At 43.9% G+C, this 20483-nt stretch overlaps 1 protein-coding gene across 1 annotated transcript in view; it reads right to left on the bottom strand.

The window, feature by feature from the left end:
• Positions 1-14153, bottom strand: part of SLC22A7 (solute carrier family 22 member 7) — a 103226-nt gene extending 89073 nt beyond the window's left edge. The window contains exon 1 of the mRNA XM_030195707.1: positions 13480-14153. Within this exon, the coding sequence (XP_030051567.1) occupies positions 13480-13854 (375 nt within the window). The 5' untranslated portion in view covers positions 13855-14153. The remainder of the gene's footprint in view (positions 1-13479) is intronic.
• Positions 14154-20483: the final 6330 nt, after the last annotated feature.

The raw sequence follows: 20483 nt of genomic DNA, 5'->3' as shown, positions 1-20483 counted from the left end.
CATCCTACAATACTATAGCTCTTCTCATGCCCACTATTCCATATGCTACTGATCTGAAGCACATGATCCACAACACTTACAGTCAAACTGTGACTCCCAGCTGCTACTAGAAATAACTGACAGCCAGCAGGGTCATCACTGAAGCTTATGATAAAGAGCCCCCACTCAGGTAAACAATGCCTCCCGGTGACTAAGCCACACATAGGTGACTCACTCCCCGTTAATACAAAGACAACTCTCTGCTTTAACCATTTTACTTTCCGTGCCAACGACGTCAGTCAAGAAAAGGCACTGCAGGCTCGCCTCCTGCTTCTCCCTTCCCTCTTCACACAGTGTCCCGCCATCGCAGACACAGGAAATGCGTCATCGAAGAAGGCGGGACACTGTGTGAAGAGGGAAGGGAGAAGCAGGAGGCGAGCCCACAGTGCCTCTCCTTGACTGACGACGTCACTGTCATGAAAAGTAAAAGGGTGGGTGTGGGTGTGTGCGCGTGCGCGTGCGGGGGGGGGGCGATGGACGGAGAGGAGGAGGAGGAGGACTGCTGGTTGGGGAGCTGAGGGCGGGAAGGAAGGAGGGACCAGCACCATCCAAGCGCTGCCAGCACTGCGCTTGCAGCGGGGGGGGGGGGGGGGGGGGGGCAGCAGCATCGGCGACGGAAAGGTCACAGTTGGGCTGGGGAGGCTTAGCCTCCCCAAGCCTCTTATATGGGGCGCCGATGCGTGACCACCCTTTCTGTGAAAAAGTATTTCCTTAGATTACTCATGAGCCCTATAACCTCTTAACTTCATCCTATGCCCTCTCATTCCAGAGTTTTCCTTCATTTGAAAGAGGCTCGCCTCCTGTACATTAATGCCACAGAGGTATTTAAATGTCTCCATCATATCCCCTCTCTCATGCCTTTCTTCCAATGTATACATATTGAGAGCCTTAAGTCTGTCCCCATACGCGTTATGAAAGAGACCAGGACTGACTCCTTCCTGTTTATACCTTTTCGTAAGTGTGGTCTCCAGAATTGCATATAGTATTCTAAATGGGACCTCCAGGAGATTATACAAGGGCTTCATCACCTCTTTTTTCTTGCTGGCCATTTTCTCCCTATGCACCCATGCATCCTCTCCTTCTCTAGCTGATATCACTTTTACGCACTTTTCCTGGTTCTGTGAAGTGCTGTCCCACTGGGGTGGGGGCCCTACTGGCTGTATTGTTCATGTGATGTCTATGATTCAATTTACTTAGACATCACATGAACAATACAGCCAGTAGGGCCCCCACCCCGGTGGGACAGCACTTCACAGAACCAGGACACTGTACCAGTGATTTCACAGTGAGAATACTGAAAGGTAACTTTAAAACCATACAAGAACGTAAGACCTTTGAAGTCAGAATGATTGAATATTTTAACACCCAACAGAAAGGACTTAACAAGGATCTGGGGTTCCTAACCTATTATAAATCATAAAGCTGTATGTCTCTGTTGATCACCCTCCCCTCACCTATCCACACCCATCCTGTTAGAATATCAATGATATGCTTTGATGTCCCCATGCATACTTCCTACCCACCCCCCTCCTCCCACCCTGTCAGACTGTCATAGTAATGCTTGAATGTTTTCACTTATATACACTGTCAGCTAGCACATTTGCTTATTTCCGATCTGACGAAGAAGGGCAACCTTCGAAAGCTAATCAAGAAATGTATTAAGTTATGTCCAATAAAAAAGGTATCCTCTTATTTTCTTTTCCATGTTTTATTTTGTTTGATTTCTATTGATAACCTTAAGAGTGGACTAACACGGCTACCACACTCCTCTACTTAGTGAGGTAATGAAATTTGCTGATGAAAAGAAAAGTCCTTAAGTTGGGCTTGGGAAAATCCACTGCTTATTTCCAGGATAAGCTGCATAAAATCTATTTTATTTTTCTGGGATCTTGCTAGGTACTTGTGACGTGGATTGGAAACAATACTGGGTTTGATGGACCTTCAGTCTGTCCCAGTATGGCAACTCTTGTGTTCTTATGTTTACGTAAAGTTGAAGAAACCTTGTTAGACGACTCCATGATGTACACTAAGTGTGAATTCTATATAGGTAATTACATGCATAATTACCATAGTTACGCGCCTATGCACTTCCATTCATTCAGTGGCTAGTGTAAATCCTCACATCAAACTGCTCTCAGTCAGGCACTTAACTGACAGTCTTCTGTAACCTGTGCACATAAGTGCTAGGCATGGGTGAAGTTACCAAGTGGCAACAGCGTCTAATGTACAAAGGGGATGGCATGCAAATGAGATGCATGGATCCCCTTTCTGCATCGGTCGTTGCTTGTGACTCAAAGCTGTCAAATGCAATTGATACTAGACTACCATGGAGTTTTTTTAGTTGCGTGGAGGGTGGCTCGGGGAAGGTCTACTAGGGTCCAGCAAACACCCTCTTGAGCCCCCTCCTGCACAACTCTAAAAACTTTGTGGTGGTCTAGTGACCCCCCCTCCCTTACACTTCCAGAAAATCCCTTGTGGTCCAGTGGACCCCCCCACCCAAAAACTCCCTGGTGATCCAATGGACCCCCTCACGAGCCCCCTCACTCAAAACAACTCCATGGTGGTCTAGTGACCCAACCCAATCCCCTTCCCATACCTTTAAGTCTTGCAGGCAGGAGAGCAGAAGCCTCCTGCCTCTGGGCGGGCCTGCCCGTCTCAAAATAGTAAGAACTCTTCTCAACACTGAAAGGCATGTAAAGCTTAATTCAAATAACTTTATTCAAATCTCCATTATACACCACTTGTAGGTGCTGATATTTTCTACAAGTGGAGTATAATGGAGATCTGAATTAAGCTTTATGTGCCTTTGAGTGTTGAGAAGAGTTCTTAGCGTTGGGATGTGAAAAATACATGAATGAAAGCCCCCGCTGGTGAGACGCGAGACCATTTGATTTTGCACTTCTCAAAATGGTGGCGCCCAGCCCCTGCCTGGTGCAGCCTGGGATGCACCGGGAGGGGTTAAGCACCATATAAAATTGCCCCAGGTACAAATAAGTACCTGTATATAATATGTAAGCCGCATTGAACCTGCTATGAGTGGGAAAGCGCGGGGTACAAATGTAACAAAAATTTAAAAAAAAAAAAAAAAAAAATATATATATATATATATATATATAGTGCTTAGTCCTGTCCGGTGCATCCTGGGATGCACCACCATTTTGAAAAGGGCAGGCCCTGAGGCAGAAGGGAGTAGGCACTGCTCCTGCCTCCAACGCTTTAAGGTTTGTGGAGTGCAGGGGAGGGGAGGGTCGGATCACTAGACTACCATGGAGTAGTTTTGATTGAGGGGGAGCTCAAGAGAGGGTCCACTGGACCACCAGGGTATTTTTTGTTCACCCTTTCTGTGTGTCAGGAGTTAACCCAGGGGTATCTGTGCCGTGGCTGGAATGCTGATTTTAATATTGATGAGCTTGTTTGCATAGGGTTATCGGTATCTGCTACTGGAAACGGTAAAAGGGACGCAGAACCCCTTCATGCATCAGACTTTAAATAAGGTTTGCTTTAGACTGGCTACAACCAGTCTAAAGCAAACGTTGGAAGAACAGTAAGCTTTGCGCATCTGCTAAGTCCCAAAAAGGTGCCCTAAGTGACCACTAGAGGGTTTAAAACATACCCACCCTTAATCTCCGAGTGGTCACTGACCTCCTCCCACCCCCCCCAAAGATGTGACAGTGACAGCACATACGAATCTAAGCGACAGCTTCAGATATTATGGCCATTCCTATTAGAACAGTAAGCTGGCCGAAATAGTAGGCTAGTGGTCAGTGCAATGGACTGTAGATGTTTTTATGTGTTCCAGGAGGGCTCAATACAAAATAGGTGGGATTTTGTACCTGGGTCCACTGCACTGACCAGTAGGCTACCCCTCTGCTCTACTGGGATGTCTATGTGGTCAGTTTACTAGGAATGATACCACACAGCCATCCCTATGGCTTCTTTTTGTGTGTTTTTCTCTAAGACATTTTGTTGGTTTTTTTTTAATGGTACCTAAAGAGCACAAACACATCTGGAAAATATTAATTTTCAAAACAAACAAAAAAAAAGACGTTTTTCCAGTTCAAAAATTGCTATATTCAGGATGAAAATTGTAGATGTTTTCAGCAAAACATCCAAAATTGGGCTTGGGCGTCATATCGAAAATGCCCCCCATGCGTCAAATTGTGCGGACATGTTTGCAGAATTAGAGGGCAAGTGCCTAGATTAGGACAGCTCTTTGGCTTTCCTAAGATTATCGGACAGAATATCTAGGCTAACTGGGTAAATCCTGGCACCACTCCCAGCCTGCCCCAGTCCTGACTGGATAGTGTTGCAGAGGTCACACGGAATGCAGGAACAGCCCTGTCACTGGGATTTCACTGGGCAGGTTCCTCTGCTGCTCACTTAAGTCGCGTAGCTTTAGAAAATAGCCTGCTAGAATGGCCGTCAGCAGAAGGTGGAAATGTGCAGGTATAATCTATGGAGGTCATACATGCTCAAAAGACCTTCTCTAATGTCCTTTTATGTAAGCCATGTGTACAGGGCAGAGCACATGCACTATGTACTTCCTTTATGTGTGAACACATTTGTCTGCTGTTGAGGAAGTGGAAATGTTTGCAGTTTCAATCTTGGCGTGATTTCTGCCACTTTGCCCCACAGGATCTATATAAAACAGCCACAGACATTCTTTCTCTGTGTGAAGATAATATTTTATACAAATACGTGTATACATCACAACTCCTTTCCGCCTCTGCCCAACCTACATCCTGGGGAACGCCTGTGCAGAGCATGTGCACCATATTTCAGTGGGACAACTTTTACACACATGTATACCTCCTGCGGCAGCTTTCTGCCTGTAAAACATGCGGCATTTGCAAAAAAATGCATTATAAAATTACCCCCCCCCCCCCCCCCCCCACATGCAAATGTATTTATATGAAAGGTCTACCTACTTGGCAATGTTAGATGACTCTTAGCACTTCACATACCCTTCTTAACACTCTGGTGTGTCAGGAACATATTTCCATGGCTTGTAACAAGCAATCCTATTTGAACTACTTATGCAGCTTCACAAACAGAGCATTTATTCAGGGCAACAAGCAGGCCACAAACTTCACTCCGGAGGCAGAGGTGCTGGAAACTGATCACTAGGAAGTGAAGGGTAGTGGTGGTTGGTGATTCTCTTCTGAGGGGTAAAAAGGTGTCCATCTGCCAACCTGACATGTTACCTCAGGAGGTGTGCTTGGTGCCAAGGTTTAAGCATTAGAGTTTGCCAAGGCTCATCAAGCCTACTGACCATTAACTGAGGCTTCTCATCTATGTTGGCACAAATGATACTGCCTGGTACCCTACCAAGAAAATCAAAAGTGACTTCATGGCTCTGGGACAGAGGGTGAAGCAGATAGGTACACAGATGGCGGTCTCATCAATCCTCCCTGTCGAGGGTAAAGGCCAAGACAGAGAAGCTCACATCCTGGAGATGAATGCATGGCTGTGCAGATGGTGTCATAGGGAATGTTTCAGCTTCCTGGACCATGGGATGATTTTCCAAGGGCTATTGATGGTGTTCATCTACTGTAGAAAGGTCAAAGTGTCTTCTGCAGCAGACTGGCTAACCTACTGAAGAGGACTTTAAACTATAATCATTGGGGATGGATGATTCTGAATCTAACAGGCTGTGATGGAACAGGCTGACTTGGATTTGGTGGTAGTCATGGAGCTATTGTTCATAGAGAACCATGACTGGGATTATAGTCGTACTGGGTTATAATTTATTCAATAAGGCATCTTAGGAAGAAAGAGAGGTGGTGTGGCATTATATGTTAAAGTGACAGAATTGCAGGATTTATGGAATAAGAAGAAGACACTCCACCTTATAATTGAAAGAGAAAAATGCCTAGATTTCGACCCAAATCGGGAGATAGACGTTTATCTCACAAAAACGAATAAATTGGTATAATGGAAAGCCGATTTTGGACGTTTTCAACTGCACTCCATCGCGGAAGCGTACAAAGTTGATGGGGGCGTGTCGGAGGTGTGGCAAAGGTGGAACTGGGGCGTGGTTATCGGCCGAGAGATGGGCGCCTTTCGCCGATAATGGAAAAAAAGTATGCGTTTGTAGCTAGAATTTAGGGCACTTTTCCTGGACCCTGTTTTTTCACGAATAAGGCCCCAAAAAGTGCCCTAAATGATCAGATAACCCCCAGAGGGAATCGGGGATGACCTCCCCTGACTCCCCCAGTGGTCACTAACCCCCTCCCACCACAAAAAATGATGTTTCACAACTTTTTATTTTCACCCTCAAATGTCATACCCACCTCCCTGGCAGCAGTATGCAGGTCCCTGGAGCAGTTGTTAGGGGGTACAGTGGACTTCAGGCAGGTGGACCCAGGACCATCCCCCCCCCCCTACCTGTTACAATTGTGCTGCTTAATGCTTAGTCATCCAACCCCCCCCCCCAAACCCACTGTACCCACATGTAGGTGCCCCCCTTCACCCCTTAGGGCTATAGTAATGGTGTAGACTTGTGGGCAGTGGGTTTTGAGGGGAATTTGGGGGGCTCAACACACAAGGGAAGGGTGCTATGCACCTGGGAGCTCTTTTACCTTTTTTTTTGTTTTTGTAAAAGTGCCCCCTAGGGTGCCCGGTTGGTGTCCTGGCATGTGAGGGGGACCAGTGCACTACGAATCCTGGCCCCTCCCACGAACAAATGCCTTGGATTTATTCGTTTTGAGCTGGGCGCTTTCATTTTCCATTATCGCTGAAAAACAAAAACGCCCAGCTCACAAATTGTCGAATAAAACATGGACGTCTATTTTTTTTCGAAAATACGGTTCGGTCCGCCCCTTCACGGACCCGTTCTCGGAGATAAACGCCCATGGAGATAGACGTTTTCGTTCAATTATGCCCCTCACTGTGGATTAATCTGGACAGAGGGAATGCAAAATCTATTTGCACTAGTGTGCTATACGGGTCTCCTTCACAGGTAGAAAAAGGCAGAGATTTAATTGAAGACATTCACAATATAGCTATGAAACGGGAAGTAATCCTTGTAGGTGATTTAAATATGCCAGATGTTGATTGGGGCATCCCTGTTTGGGGTCATTGAGAAGTAGGGAGATCCTGGATTCCCTAAGGAAAAATTGTTCCAGCAGTAGATGGAACACATGCAGGACGAGGCCATACTGGACTTAGTGTTTACGAATGGAGAGAGTGTTTCCGATGTCATAGTGGATGATCATCTGGATGGTGTGGTTCAATATTAAGACATGTATGGAAAGGGTTTATTCAAAAGTGATGGTTCTAGATTTCAAAAACCCTAACTTTATTAGATGAGGAAATATCTGAAGGAGTTCTTAGCAGGAGGGGAACATCTGAGGGAAGTATAAAAGCAATGGGCATGGATTTTTGGAACAAAGCCAACATGGATTTAGCCAAGGGAACTCTTACCTCACCAATATTCTACATTTATTTGAAGTGGTGAATAAACATGTGGATAATGGTGAGCCAGTTGATATTGTATATCTGGATTTTCAGAAGGTATTTGACAAAGTATCTCATGAACAACTCTTGAAGAAATTAAAAAGTCATGGGATAAGAGGCAGTATCCTATAGTGGATTAAGACCTGGTTACAAGATACATAGTAACATAGTAAATGACAGCAAATAAAGACCTGTACGGTCCATCCAGTCTGCCCAACAAGATAAACTCATTTTACATGGTATGCGATACTTTAATTGAAAACAGAGAGTCAGATTAAATGGTCAATATTCTCACTGGAGAAGGATAAATAGTGGGGATCCCCAGGGGTCACTGCTGGGACCACTGTGTTTTAACATATTGATAAATGACCTGGAACTAAGAATCAGGAATGATGATGACACAAAGTTATTCAAAGTTGTTGAATCACAAGAGGATTCTGAGTAATTGCAAGAGGACCTTACGAGACTGGGAGACTGGGCATCCAAATGGAAAATGATATTTAATGTGAGCAAGTGCAATGTGATGTATGTGGGAAAGAGGAACTCAAACCATAGTTATGTGATGCAAGGTTCAACATTAGGAGTCACCGACCAGGAAAAGGATCTGGTGTCATTGTTGATGATACATTATCAATAGAAATCAAACAAAATAAAACATGGAAAAGAAAATAAGATGATACCTTTTTTATTGGACATAACTTAATACATTTCTTGATTAGCTTTCGAAGGTAGCCCTTCTTCGTCAGATCGGAAATAAGCAAATGTGGTAGCAGATAGTATATATAAGAGAAACATCAAAGCATTACTTTGACAGTCTGACAGAGTGGGAGGGTGGGGGTGGGTGGGGGTATGCATGGGGACATCAAAGCATTTCATTGATATTCTAACAGAATGGGTGTTGGTAGGTGAGAGGAGGGTAATAAACAGAGAAATACAGATTTATGGTTTATAATGGGTTAGAAAACCCAGGTCCTTATTAAGTCCCATTCTGTTAGAATATCAATGAAATGCTTTGATGTCCCCATGAATACCCCCACCCTCCCACTCTGTCAAAGTAATGCTTTGATGTTTCTCTTATATATACTATCTGCTACCACATTTGCTTATTTCCGATCTGACGAAGAAGGGCAACCTTCGAAAGCTAATCAAGAAATGTATTAAGTTATGTCCAATAAAAAAGGTATCATCTTATTTTCTTTTCCATGTTTTATTTTGTTTGATTTCTATTGATAACCTTTAAGAGTGGACTAACACGGCTACCACACCTCTCTACTTGATGATACATTGAAACCCTCTGCTCAGTATGCAGCAGTGGCTAAGAAAGCAAATAGAATGTTAGGTATTATTAGGAAAGGAATGGAAAACAAAAATGAGGACGCTATAATGTCTTTGTATGGCTCTATGGCAGTGCTTCTCAACCTTCTCCTGGAGGCATACCTAGCCAGTCAGGTTTCCAGGATTACATTACATTACATGACACTTATATCCCACACATACCTTTAAAGTTCAGTGTGGCTCATAAAAAGAGAAAAGAACTGAAACCACTCCAGAAATTACATAACTTCATTAAAAAAACATTTAAAAAGGCATATATATTTATGCAACCTAACCTCTTAAAAATTTGCTAAATAAAAACGTTTTCAACAATCTGTGAAAAGTGTCTTCTAATATCAATTGGTAAATCGTTCCAATGTGTAGCTGCTAAATATGCAAATGTACTAGAGAAAAACATTTTGTAAACCACCTTTCTGGGATCTAGAAATTGAAAAATTAAAAAAAAACACATCTAGATTACTACTACTACTACTTAACATTTCTAGAGCGCTACTAGGGTTACGCAGCGCTGTACAGTTTAACAAAGAAGGACAGTCCCTGCTCAAAGCAGCTTACAATCTAAAGGACAAAATGTCAAGTTGGTGTAGTCTAGATTTCCTGAATAGAGGTATGGTGGTTAGGTGCCAAAGGCGACATTGAAGAGGTGGGCTTTGAGCAAGGATTTGAAGATGGGCAGGGAGGGGGCCTGGCAAATGGGCTCAGGGAGTTTATTCCAAGCATGGGGTGAGGCGAGGCAGAAAGGGCGGAGCCTGGAGTTGGCAGTGGTGGAGAAGGGTACTGAACGGAGGGATCTGTCTTGACATCGGAGGTTACGGGTAGGAACGTAAGGGGAGATGAGGGTAGAGAGGTAAGGAGGGGCTGTAGATCGAGTGCATTTGTAGGTTAGTAGGAGAAGCTTGAACTGTATCGGAAGCCAGTGAAGTAACTTGAGGAGAGGGGTGATGTGAGTATATCGGTCCAGGCGGAAGATAAGACGTGCAGCAGAGTTCTGAACGGACCGAAGGGGGGATAGATGGCAAAGTGGGAGGCCAGTGAGGAGTAGGTTGCAGTAGTCAAGGCGAGAGGTAATGAGAGAGTGGATGAGAGTTCGGGTGGTGTGCTCAGAGAAGAAAGGGCGAATTTTGCTAATGTTGTAGAGGAAGAAGCGACAGGTCTTGGCTATCTGCTGGATATGCTCAGAGAAGGAGAGGGAGGAGTTGAAGATGACTCTGAGGTTGCGGGCAGATGAGACGGGGACGATGAGGGTGTTATCAACTGAGATAGAGAGTGAAGGGAGAGGAGAAGTGGGCTTGGGTGGGAAGACAATAAGCTCGGTCTTGGCCATGTTCAGTTTCAGGTGGTGGTTGGATATCCAGGTAGCAATGTCTGATAAGCAGGCTGATACTTTGGCCTGGGTTTCGGCAGTGATGTCTGGTGTGGAGAGATAAAGCTGGGTGTCATCGGCATAAAGATGATATTGGAAACCATGAGATGAGATCAAAGAGCCCAGGGAAGAGGTGTAGATTGAAAAAAGAAGGGGTCCAAGGACAGATTCTTGAGGAACCAACAGAGAGCGGGATGGGGGTGGAGGAAGAGCCATGAGAATATACTCTGAAGGTACGGTGGGAGAGATACGAGGAGAACCAGGAGAGGACAGAGCCCTGGAACCCAAATGAGGACAGTGTGGCAAGAAGTAAATTGTGATTGACAGTGTCAAAAGCAGCGGATAGGTCGAGGAGGATGAGGATGGAGTAGTGACCTTTGGATTTGGCAAAGATTCAGGGGAAATATTCCTAAAAGGTAGTCTTATTGAACCAGACATATAAGCGGGTGCTTCACCAAAGAACAGAGTTTGAAAATAACTCACGCTTGTAATGGAACCAGTTCAACTGTATCAGCAATGGAGTAACTCTGTCAAATTTAGACAACCTAAATATCAATCAAGAAGAGTGTTTAATAACGTTTGATGTTTCTTAATCACTGCGTTCTTACGTCCACTGTATATGACCATAATCATATGTGACAATACCATCGCTTGCACAATTGATCTAAACACTTCAGGACTAAAACTAGACCTTACATGACAAAGTTTCCACAATACTTTAAATCCCTTATTAGCTACTGCCTGTACTTGCTCTTCAAATGAAAGATATTTATCAAAAACCACTTCCAAGATTTTAAGGGAGGACTCTAATGGGAAGTTAACATCGTCAATACATAAGCTGACCTCATTTCCCACATTAAATTTATTCCCAAACAAAATAAACTTTGTTTTAACCCTATTCATTTTAAACAATGAATATTTATAAGACAAATTTGCATATTGCAGAGACCCATTAAGAGCAAATCAATCTCAAACATATTCATTGTGGTAATCCTGAAAACCTGACAGACTAGATATGCCTTAAAAAACAAAATGTGGTGTGGATGCAAGTCAAAATTCAAAATAAGGAAAACAAATCCACGAAATATGAAATAAGAATCAGGGAAAAAACCTCAAAGACCTTGGGGACTATACAATAAGTCTCAACAAGCTGAACGGACAAAACGTCCTCTCTTCATCATAGGCAAAAAACCCTGAGGCTACACTTTTAAAAATTTGTTCGCTGTGGCCAAAACACTTTATTTAAATTTTCTGAAATTTTTATCATAGATAAATAAATCTTCAATGCATTGAACGCTACAATAGGAACACAGAAGAACTTCCCATAAATAACTGGTTCACTTATCTCTGTTCAATGTTCTCAATCAAATGCTACTCCCGCTGTGCGGATTCTCAAGAGCTGCCCTGAGCCAACGATGGCCAGCGTTTCGCTGCTTCTTCAATACACTGCCTAAGGGAGCTGTGCGAGCATTCTATTTGCAGCCTGAGACCCTGAAGAAGTAGCGAAACGCTGGCCATCGTCGGCTCAGGGCAGCTCTTGAGAAACCGCACAGCGGGAGCAGCATTTGATTGAGAACATTGAACAGAGATAAGTGAACCAGTTATTTATGGGAAGTTCTTCTGTGTTCCTATTGTAGCGTTCAATGCATTGAAGATTTATTTATCTATGATATCAATAGAAATCAAACAAAATAAAACATGGAAAAGAAAATAAGATGATACCTTTTTTATTGGACATAACTTAATGCATTTCTTGATTAGCTTTCGAAGGTTGCCCTTCTTCCTCAGATCGGAAATAAGCAAATGTGCTAGCTGACAGTGTATATAAGTGAAAACATTCAAGCATTACTATGACAGTCTGACAGGGTGGGAGGAGGGGGGTGGGTAGGAGGTATGCATGGGGACATCAAAGCATATCATTGTTATTCTAACATGATGGGTGTGGATAGGTGAGGGGAGGGTGATCAACAGAGACATACAGACAACCTTAAGAGTGGACTAACACGGCTACCACACTCCTTTATTTATCTATGATAAAAATTTCAAAAAATTTCAGAAAATTTAAATAAAGTGTTTTGGCCACAGCGACCAAATTTTTACAGCTGTAGCCTCAGGGATTTTTTTTTTGCCTATGATGAAGAGAGGAATTTTTGTCCGTTCAGCTTGTTGAGACTTATTGTATAGTCCCCAAGCTCTTTGAGGCTTTTTCCCTGATTGTTATTTCATATTTCGTAGACTAGATATGCCTCCAGGAGTGGGTTGAGAAGCACTGCTCCATGGTGCAACCACACCTCGAATACTTTGTGCACTTTTGGTCACCAAATCTCAAAAAAGATATAGCGGAATTAGAAAAGGTACAGAGAAGGGTGATGAAAATGATAAGGGGGTGGGATGACTTCCCTATGAGGAAAGGCTAAAGCGGATAGGGCTCTTCAGCCTGGAGAAGAGATGTCTGAGGGGAGATATGATAGAGGTCTATAAAATATTGAGTGGAGTGGAACGGGTAGACGTGAATCACTTGTTTACTCTTTACAATAGGACAAAGACTAGGGGGAATGCAATGAAGTTACTAAGTAGTACATTTAAAACAAATCGGAGAAAATATTTCTTCACTCAATGTGTCATTAAGCTCTGGAATACATTGCCAGAGAATGTGGTAAACTCAGTAAGCATAACAGGGTTTAAATAAGGTTTGGACGTTTTCCTAAAAGTTGACAAGCCATTATTAAGCTGGACTTGGGAAAATTGACTACCTATCTATTTTACACTTATGGCATCATGGAGTACTTCTGATTGGCCACTGTTAAAGGCAAGATACTGGGCTAGGAGGATCTTTGGTCTGCCCTAGTACGGCAATGCTTATGTTCTTATATACTTCTTCTGCCCCCTCACTGAACAGCTACAATAGAGACAGCGATAGTACAAACTTCTACACATTTGTCCCTAACACACACACCCCACTGTCCCACCACAGATTTGTTTTTCTATACAGACAGGGCTCCATCTGTACGCAGTAGTGAAGAAACCTCCTTTACACATACAGCAGGTAAAAGGTATGTACGAAGTAGCAATGCAAACTGCTCAACAGTATCTGCCAGCCTGTATCAGTTCTTTAAACCCATTCCCCACATGAGAGGAGTTCAGTCTGCGGCCATTTTGTCTTTCATCAATAAGGCTGAGAATTATTGCTGTGGTTTTAGTGGCAAGATCTGTCTCCTGGTACATAAACAGTGAAAGCAACAAACCTTAGACTAGATAAGCAACAAAGTCATTATCAGCGTTACCTGGGCAGTTATTGTAAAACGTGAGTGAAGATAGACCCAACCCTGCACACAGCTCTGCGTGGAGGAGCTGTTGAGCAGAATCTGAGAGGAATAGTTCACCAGCAGATGATCCTGGGGCTTGGAGAACATTTTACAAGAGCTGAAGGACCCATCAGGCTCCTTGGGGATATAAAGGAGGAGAAGGTCCTCTTTAGTGATATTAACAGGCATGTCTTGATCCAGGATAGCACAGTGGTGGGATGGAACTGCTGCAATGAAATTGTGCAGCAGGAAATGCAGCGGCAGAATGATTCTTGGCAGGCTGAGTAATACCAGAATCAAAATCTGGAACCTTCCAAAGCCTCCAGCCTCCAGTAATACATCTTCAAACTTCATGATGAAAGGAGAAAGGAAGATAGAGCAGCCTGCAGGGTGGAGGCAGATGCTCTTGTTGTCTGATTGCAGCAATGATATTGTGAGGCTTGGTGATGAAAGACTTAGAGGGTGGCAGAGGATGGCTGGTGGACAGGAGACAAGTGTTCTGGTAAAAAAAAAGAGAAAGCTTTCTGCTGCTTATCTTCTGGTTTGCAAGCAGTGAAGGAAAGAGAGAAAGAGAGGTGTCTGCTGCCTTTCTTCTGAGGAGTATCTTAGTCTGTTCAGTTTGAACAACCTGTCTGTGGAATAGTTGGGTTCTCCATCAGACGTACATGTACTCAGTGGACTTTTGGACTTGTTTCCACTCTGCTATAATCTTTAACCATAATCACCTTCTCTGCTCTTTTGACACACTGCATTTAATTTAATGATTACCTCACCAGCCATGATACAGATTTTGGCAAGAAAATCATATAAGACCATAGGGGGATCCCAGCTGTTTCTACAAATGGGAGGGGGGGGGGATATTTTCAAACTCTTTTGAATGGATAAATAGTGCTTTACTTCTATAAATTACAAACATAGTAGGACCAAAGGGTCATTTTTTCAAAAGGAGAGAGGAAAACTAATAGGGTACCCAAGGGGACTGTATGGGGACTGGGGCTTTTTAATAGATTTATAAATAATCTGGAAATGGGAACAAATTAGTTGATCAGATTCGTAGATGATGTAATCAAGTTGATCCAATATTATCATCAGATTTCCACATGGTAGAGTAAGTTTGATCAAGAAATTAATATGACTTCATTGTTAGATCATTCCCCAGTAGCGTGGTTGAAATCAATATTATCTGACATTGCTGGACTTTACAACAAAAATAAAAACATAAGAATGGCCATCCTAAGTCACATCAAAGGTCCATCTAGCCCAGTATCCGGTCTCTAACAGTGGCCAAGTCAGGTCACAAGTACCTGGCAAGAGTCCCAGGGATAAGCAGTGGCTTCCCCAGGTCTGCCTAATGCTTTATGGAATTTTCTTCCAGGAATTTGTCCAAATCTTTTTTAAGCCAAGCTACACTAACTGCATTTACTACATACTTGGCAACAAGTTGCAGGGCTTAACTACACTTTGGGGTCCGTTTACTAAGCTGCAGTAAAAAGTGGCCTTAGCACACCTTTACGTGGGGTCTTTCCTACATGCTATTTTTAATGGACATTTTTTTTTAACAAACTGATCATTACTTAATGTTTTTTTGTTTTGCAGAAATTCTAATATGCCTTTCTATGTTTTGTTTGTACTGAAAAACATACCTCTGGCTAACCAAGAATATTCAGTGGGAGATAACTGGTTATCTCCATTGAAATCTGCAGTTAGTGCACAGTGGCTAACTGGCTATATCTTGCTATATATCAGGTTAGCACCGAAAGGTTATATGTGTGTGCTTGATGCAAAGAGCTCCTAACTCTCCAAGAATGAATCCATTCTCTTGAGGCTAGAGTAGCAGACTTTGAGGAATTGAGGAAGACAGAGAGGTACATAGAGGAGGCCTACAGGGACATTGTAGAGAAGTCTCACTTCCAGCCTGGCAGCCCCTGTGCTGCCTTGGAGGAGGGAGGTCTCCTAGAAGGACAGCATCACCGTGGTGAAGTAAGAAGTAATCCTGTGGCCAGGACCTGCCACCAGGGGATGCAATATCTTCTTACACTGTGGATATGTCTCCAGGAGGTTCTGCCCAGGAGGGAAGGGTTAGGACAGCTATTGTAGTTGGTGATTCGATCATTAGACATGTAAGTGGCTGGTGGTTGTAAGGATCACCTGGTCATTTGTCTGCCTGGTGCAAAGCTGGCAGACCTCACGCGTCACCTAGATAGGCTTTTAGATAGTGCTAGGGAGAAGCCTGCTGTCTTGGTAAATGTGGGTACCAATGACATAGGAATATGTGGGAGGGAGGCTCTGAAAGTCAAATTTAGACCCCTAGGTAGAAAGCTGAAATCTAGATCCTTCAGGGTAGCATTCTCAGAAATGCTCCCTGTTCCACACACAGGACCCAAGAGGCAGGCAGAGCTCCACATTCTCAATGCATGGTTGAGATGCTGATGCAAGGATGAGGGATTTAGACTTGTTAGGAACTGGACAATATTCTAGGGAAGGGGGAGACTGTTCCAAAAGGATGGACTCCACCTTAACTGGGATGGAACTAAGCTGCTGGTGCTAACTTCTACAAAGGAGATAGAGCAGCTTTTAAACTAAAATGGTGGGGGAGGGGAGGGAAGCCAACAATCGTCCAGGAGCACAGGGTTCAGTGTGGAGTATCCTCAAAGGATACTATTCAAACAGGACATTTAGGGAATTCCAATACAGAGGTTTCAATAATGGTGAAAGAAATCCAGGAGTGTTTAATGGAAGAACAGAGTAAAAGATGCAAATTATCCCCGTCAACTTCAAAGCAGCTTGTAGATCCTAGGAAAAATACAATTTGAAGTGTCTATATACAAATGTTAGAAGCCTAAAAAATAAGATGGGAGAGTTAGAATATATAGCAGTAAATGATGAGGTAGATATAATAGGCATCTCAGAGACTTGGTGGAAAGAGGACAATCAATGGGACACTGTGTTAACAGGGTACAAATTGTATCGCAATGATAGAGTGGATCAAATTGGAGGGGGGGGGGGGTTGCGCTATATGTTAAAGAAGGAATTGAGTCAAACAAAATAAATATTCTACATGAAACAGATAGCAGGGTGGAATCTTTGTGGATAGAAATTCCATGTGTGAAGGGAAGGAGTATACTGGTAGGGCTGTACTACCGCCAACTCAAAAAACTCTTCTCAAAACCTCTTTAAACAAAAAAAACCTGTAGATTATAATATATAATGCTAGTGGGTCCACTTGCAATGTAAAAATGCAAAAAGAGAAGAAAAAAACTCAAAGTAACTGGGTGCTCAAGCGAACATTGCCACTTCCGTCTTCACAGCACTCACCGGGCCATTACATCATCATTGGCCAAAACCCTCCTTGCATATATTTTTATTATTTTTCTTCTTTTAATACTCAGAAAACATCCTGCTCACCTCAATCCGTGAACAGCAAAAAGTGCAAGCAAAAAGACTTATATTAAGCTAAGTAAAATGGAATGTTCCCCTCCAAAGGGACACCACCTTGTAGTGGTGGAGGGGCTTCTGTGTTTCAATGACTCAGAGGGCTATGCTGAAGGGTTACCCATATCAGACAGGCCTCTGAGGAGAAACCAGACAAAGAGTGTCCCAAACTGGGAGAGTGGTAAGATGGCAACCTGAAGTTTGTATGCCCAACGGCCCAGCTGCCCTCTGAAGTTTCGTCTTCTTTACGTAAATTTCCTCTCTGCAATTGAGGTTCTAAGAGATGATGGAACCTCTGTCCACGTGGGTGTTGTCTACAGACCTCCGACACAATTGGAGGAATTAGATAAAGACCTGATCGCAGATATTCAAAAGTTGGGAAGCAAGAGAAAGGTGCTGTTGCTGGGAGATTTCAATCTGCCGGATGTAGATTGGAAGGTTCCGTCTGCGGAATCGGAAAGAAGTAGAGGGATCGTGGATGCTTTCCAAAGTGTTTTGCTCAGTCAAATAGTGATGGAACCCACGAGGGAGGGAGCGACACTGGATCTGGTGCTCACAAATGGGGATAGCGTGTCAAATATCCGAGTGGGTGCCCAACTGGGCAGCAGTGACCATCAAACGGTTTGGTTTGATATGACAGCTAAAGTGGAGAGCGGCCACTCAAAACTCAAAGTTCTGGATTTCAAGCGTGCTGACTTTAGTAAAATGGGGGAATACCTGAGGAAGGAGATGATGGGCTGGGAGGAAATACGAGAAGTGGAAGGACAGTGGTCCAGGCTGAAAGAAGCTATAAATAGGGCCACGAACCTTTATGTAAGGAAAGTAAATAAAAGCAAGAGAAAAAGAAAACCGATATGGCTCTCCAAGCAAGTGGTTGAGAAAATAAAGGCTAAAGAGTTGGCGTTCCAGAAATACAGAAAAACTCAAGAAAAGGAACACATGGAGGATTACCGGATGAAAATGAAAAAAGCCAAGAGAGAGATATGACTGGCAAAAGCACAAGCGGAAGAACAAATGGCTAGAAATGTAAGGAGGGGTGACAAAAATTTCTTCAGGTATATTAGTGAAAGGAGAATGACTAAAAAGGGAATTGTGAGACTAAAAGATACTGCGAACCGCTATGTGGAAAATGATGAAGAAAAAGCAAATTTGCTAAATAGATACTTTTGTTCTGTTTTCACAGAAGAAAATCCTGGAGCAGGACCGCAATGGACTGCAAAAAGTACAAATGAGATTGAAGTGGATAGAGCACCGTTCACGGAAGAAAGTGTGTATCAACAACTTGAAAAGCTAAAGGTGGACAAAGCCATGGGACCGGACGGGATCCACCCCAGGATATTGAGGGAGCTCACAGAGGTTTTGGCGGGTCCTCTTAAAGATTTGTTTAATATATCCTTGCAGACGGGAAAGGTTCCGAGGGATTGGAGAACGGCTGAGGTGGGCCCTCTTCACAAAAGTGGTGATAGGGAAGAAGCTGGAAACTACAGGCCGGTAAGCCTCACTTCGGTTATTGGAAAAGTAATGGAAGCGATGCTGAAGGAAAGGATAGTGAATTTTCTGGAAGCCAATAAGTTGCAAGATCCGAGACAACATGGTTTTACCAAAGGGAAATCGTGCCAAACGAATCTCATTGAGTTCTTTGATTGGGTGACAGGAGAATTGAATCAGGGACGAGCTATGGACATAATCTACTTAGATTTCAGCAAAGCTTTTGACACGGTTCCCCATCGGACGCTCTTAAATAAACTGGAGGGGCTGAAGATAGGACCTGAAGTGGTGAACTGGATTAGGAACTGGTTGACGGACAGACGCCAGAGGGTGGTGGTGAATGGAATTCGCTCGGAGGAAGGAAAGGTGAGTAGTGGAGTGCCTCAGGGATCGGTGCTGGGGCCGATTCTGTTCAATATATTTGTGAGTGACATTGCCGAAGGGTTAGAAGGTAAAGTTTGCCTATTTGGGGATGATACTAAGATCTGTAACAGAGTGGACACCCCGGAGGGAGTGGAAAAAATGAAAAAGGATCTGAGGAAGCTAGAAGAATGGTCTAAGGTTTGGCAATTAAAATTCAATGCGAAGAAATGCAAAGTGATGCACTTAGGGAATAGAAATCCACGGGAGACGTATGTGTTAGGCGGGGAGAGTCTGATAGGTATGGGCGGAGAGAGGGATCTTGGGGTGATAGTATCTGAGGATTTGAAGGCGACGAAACAGAGTGACAAGGCGGTGGCCGTAGCTAGAAGGTTGTTAGGCTGTATAGAGAGAGGTGTGACCAGCAGAAGAAAGGGGGTGTTGATGCCCCTGTATAAGTCGTTGGTGAGGCCCCACCTGGAGTATTGAGTTCAGTTTTGGAGGCCGAATCTTGTTAAGGATGTAAAAAGAATTGAAGCGGTGCAAAGAAAAGCTACGAGAATGGTATGGGATTTGCGTTACAAGACGTATGAGGAGAGACTTGCTGAACTAAACATGTATACTCTGGAGGAAAGGAGAAACAGGGGTGATATGATACAGACGTTCAAATATTTGAAAGGTATTAATCCGCAAACGAACCTTTTCCAGAGATGGGAAGGTGGTAGAACGAGAGGACATGAAATGAGATTGAAGGGGGGCAGACTCAAGAAAAATGTCAGGAAGTATTTTTTCACGGAGAGTAGTGGATGCCTGGAATGCCCTCCCGCAGGAGGTGGTGGAAATGAAAACGGTAACGGAATTCAAACATGTGTGGGATAAGCATAAAGGAATCCTGTGCCGAAGGAATGGATCTTCAGGAGCTTAGTCAAGATCGGGAGGCGGGGCTGGTGGTTGGGAGGTGAGGATAGTGCTGGGCAGACTTATATGGTCTGTGCCAGAGCCGGTGGTGGGCAGCGGGACTGGTGGTTGGGAGGCGGGGATAGTGCTGGACAGACTTGTACGGTCTGTGGCAGGGCTGGTGGTTGGGAGGTGAGGATAGTACTGGGCAGACTTATACGGTCTGTGCCAGAGCCGGTGGTTTGGAGGAGGGGCAGGTGGTTGGGAGGAGGGGATAGTGCTGGGCAGACTTATACGGTCTGTGCCCTGAAGAGCACAGGTACAAATCAAAGTAGGGTATACATAAAAAGCAGCAAATATGAGTTATCTTGTTGGGCAGACTAGATGGACCGTGCAGGTCTTTTTCTGCCATCATCTACTATGTTACTATGTTATGTTAACTGAGGAAGGGGACAACCGGCGGTCAGCCACCGTTGGCCAGCATTTTGTCCCCTGAGCAGCAAGTGCGGGACCACTGCGCAACAAACTGCCCACAGATGAAAGGGTTGACAAGTCCTTTGATTAGCACCGGCAAAGGAGCGTCAACGCTCTTGGACCTGGAAAAACAACTCCATCGCTCCTGAATTATTCAACCACCGTGTCCAAAGGAGTGGAGGAATGAGTTAGAGGCATATGCTGAAACGGAGGACGTTTACAGCAGAACCCGAATCGGCGGAACCACTCCTAAACACCTAAGAGAAATCAACTTGGAGTTTTTGGCTCCCATGGAGGTTACATTGAATACCATCTGGAAGGCGCTTTGGGAC

Source organism: Microcaecilia unicolor, chromosome 3, assembly GCF_901765095.1.
Source record: "Microcaecilia unicolor chromosome 3, aMicUni1.1, whole genome shotgun sequence".
Taxonomy (NCBI): Eukaryota; Metazoa; Chordata; class Amphibia; order Gymnophiona; family Siphonopidae; genus Microcaecilia; species Microcaecilia unicolor.
Note: the sequence above shows the minus strand (reverse complement) of the source record. Positions and strands in the feature narration are given on the sequence as shown.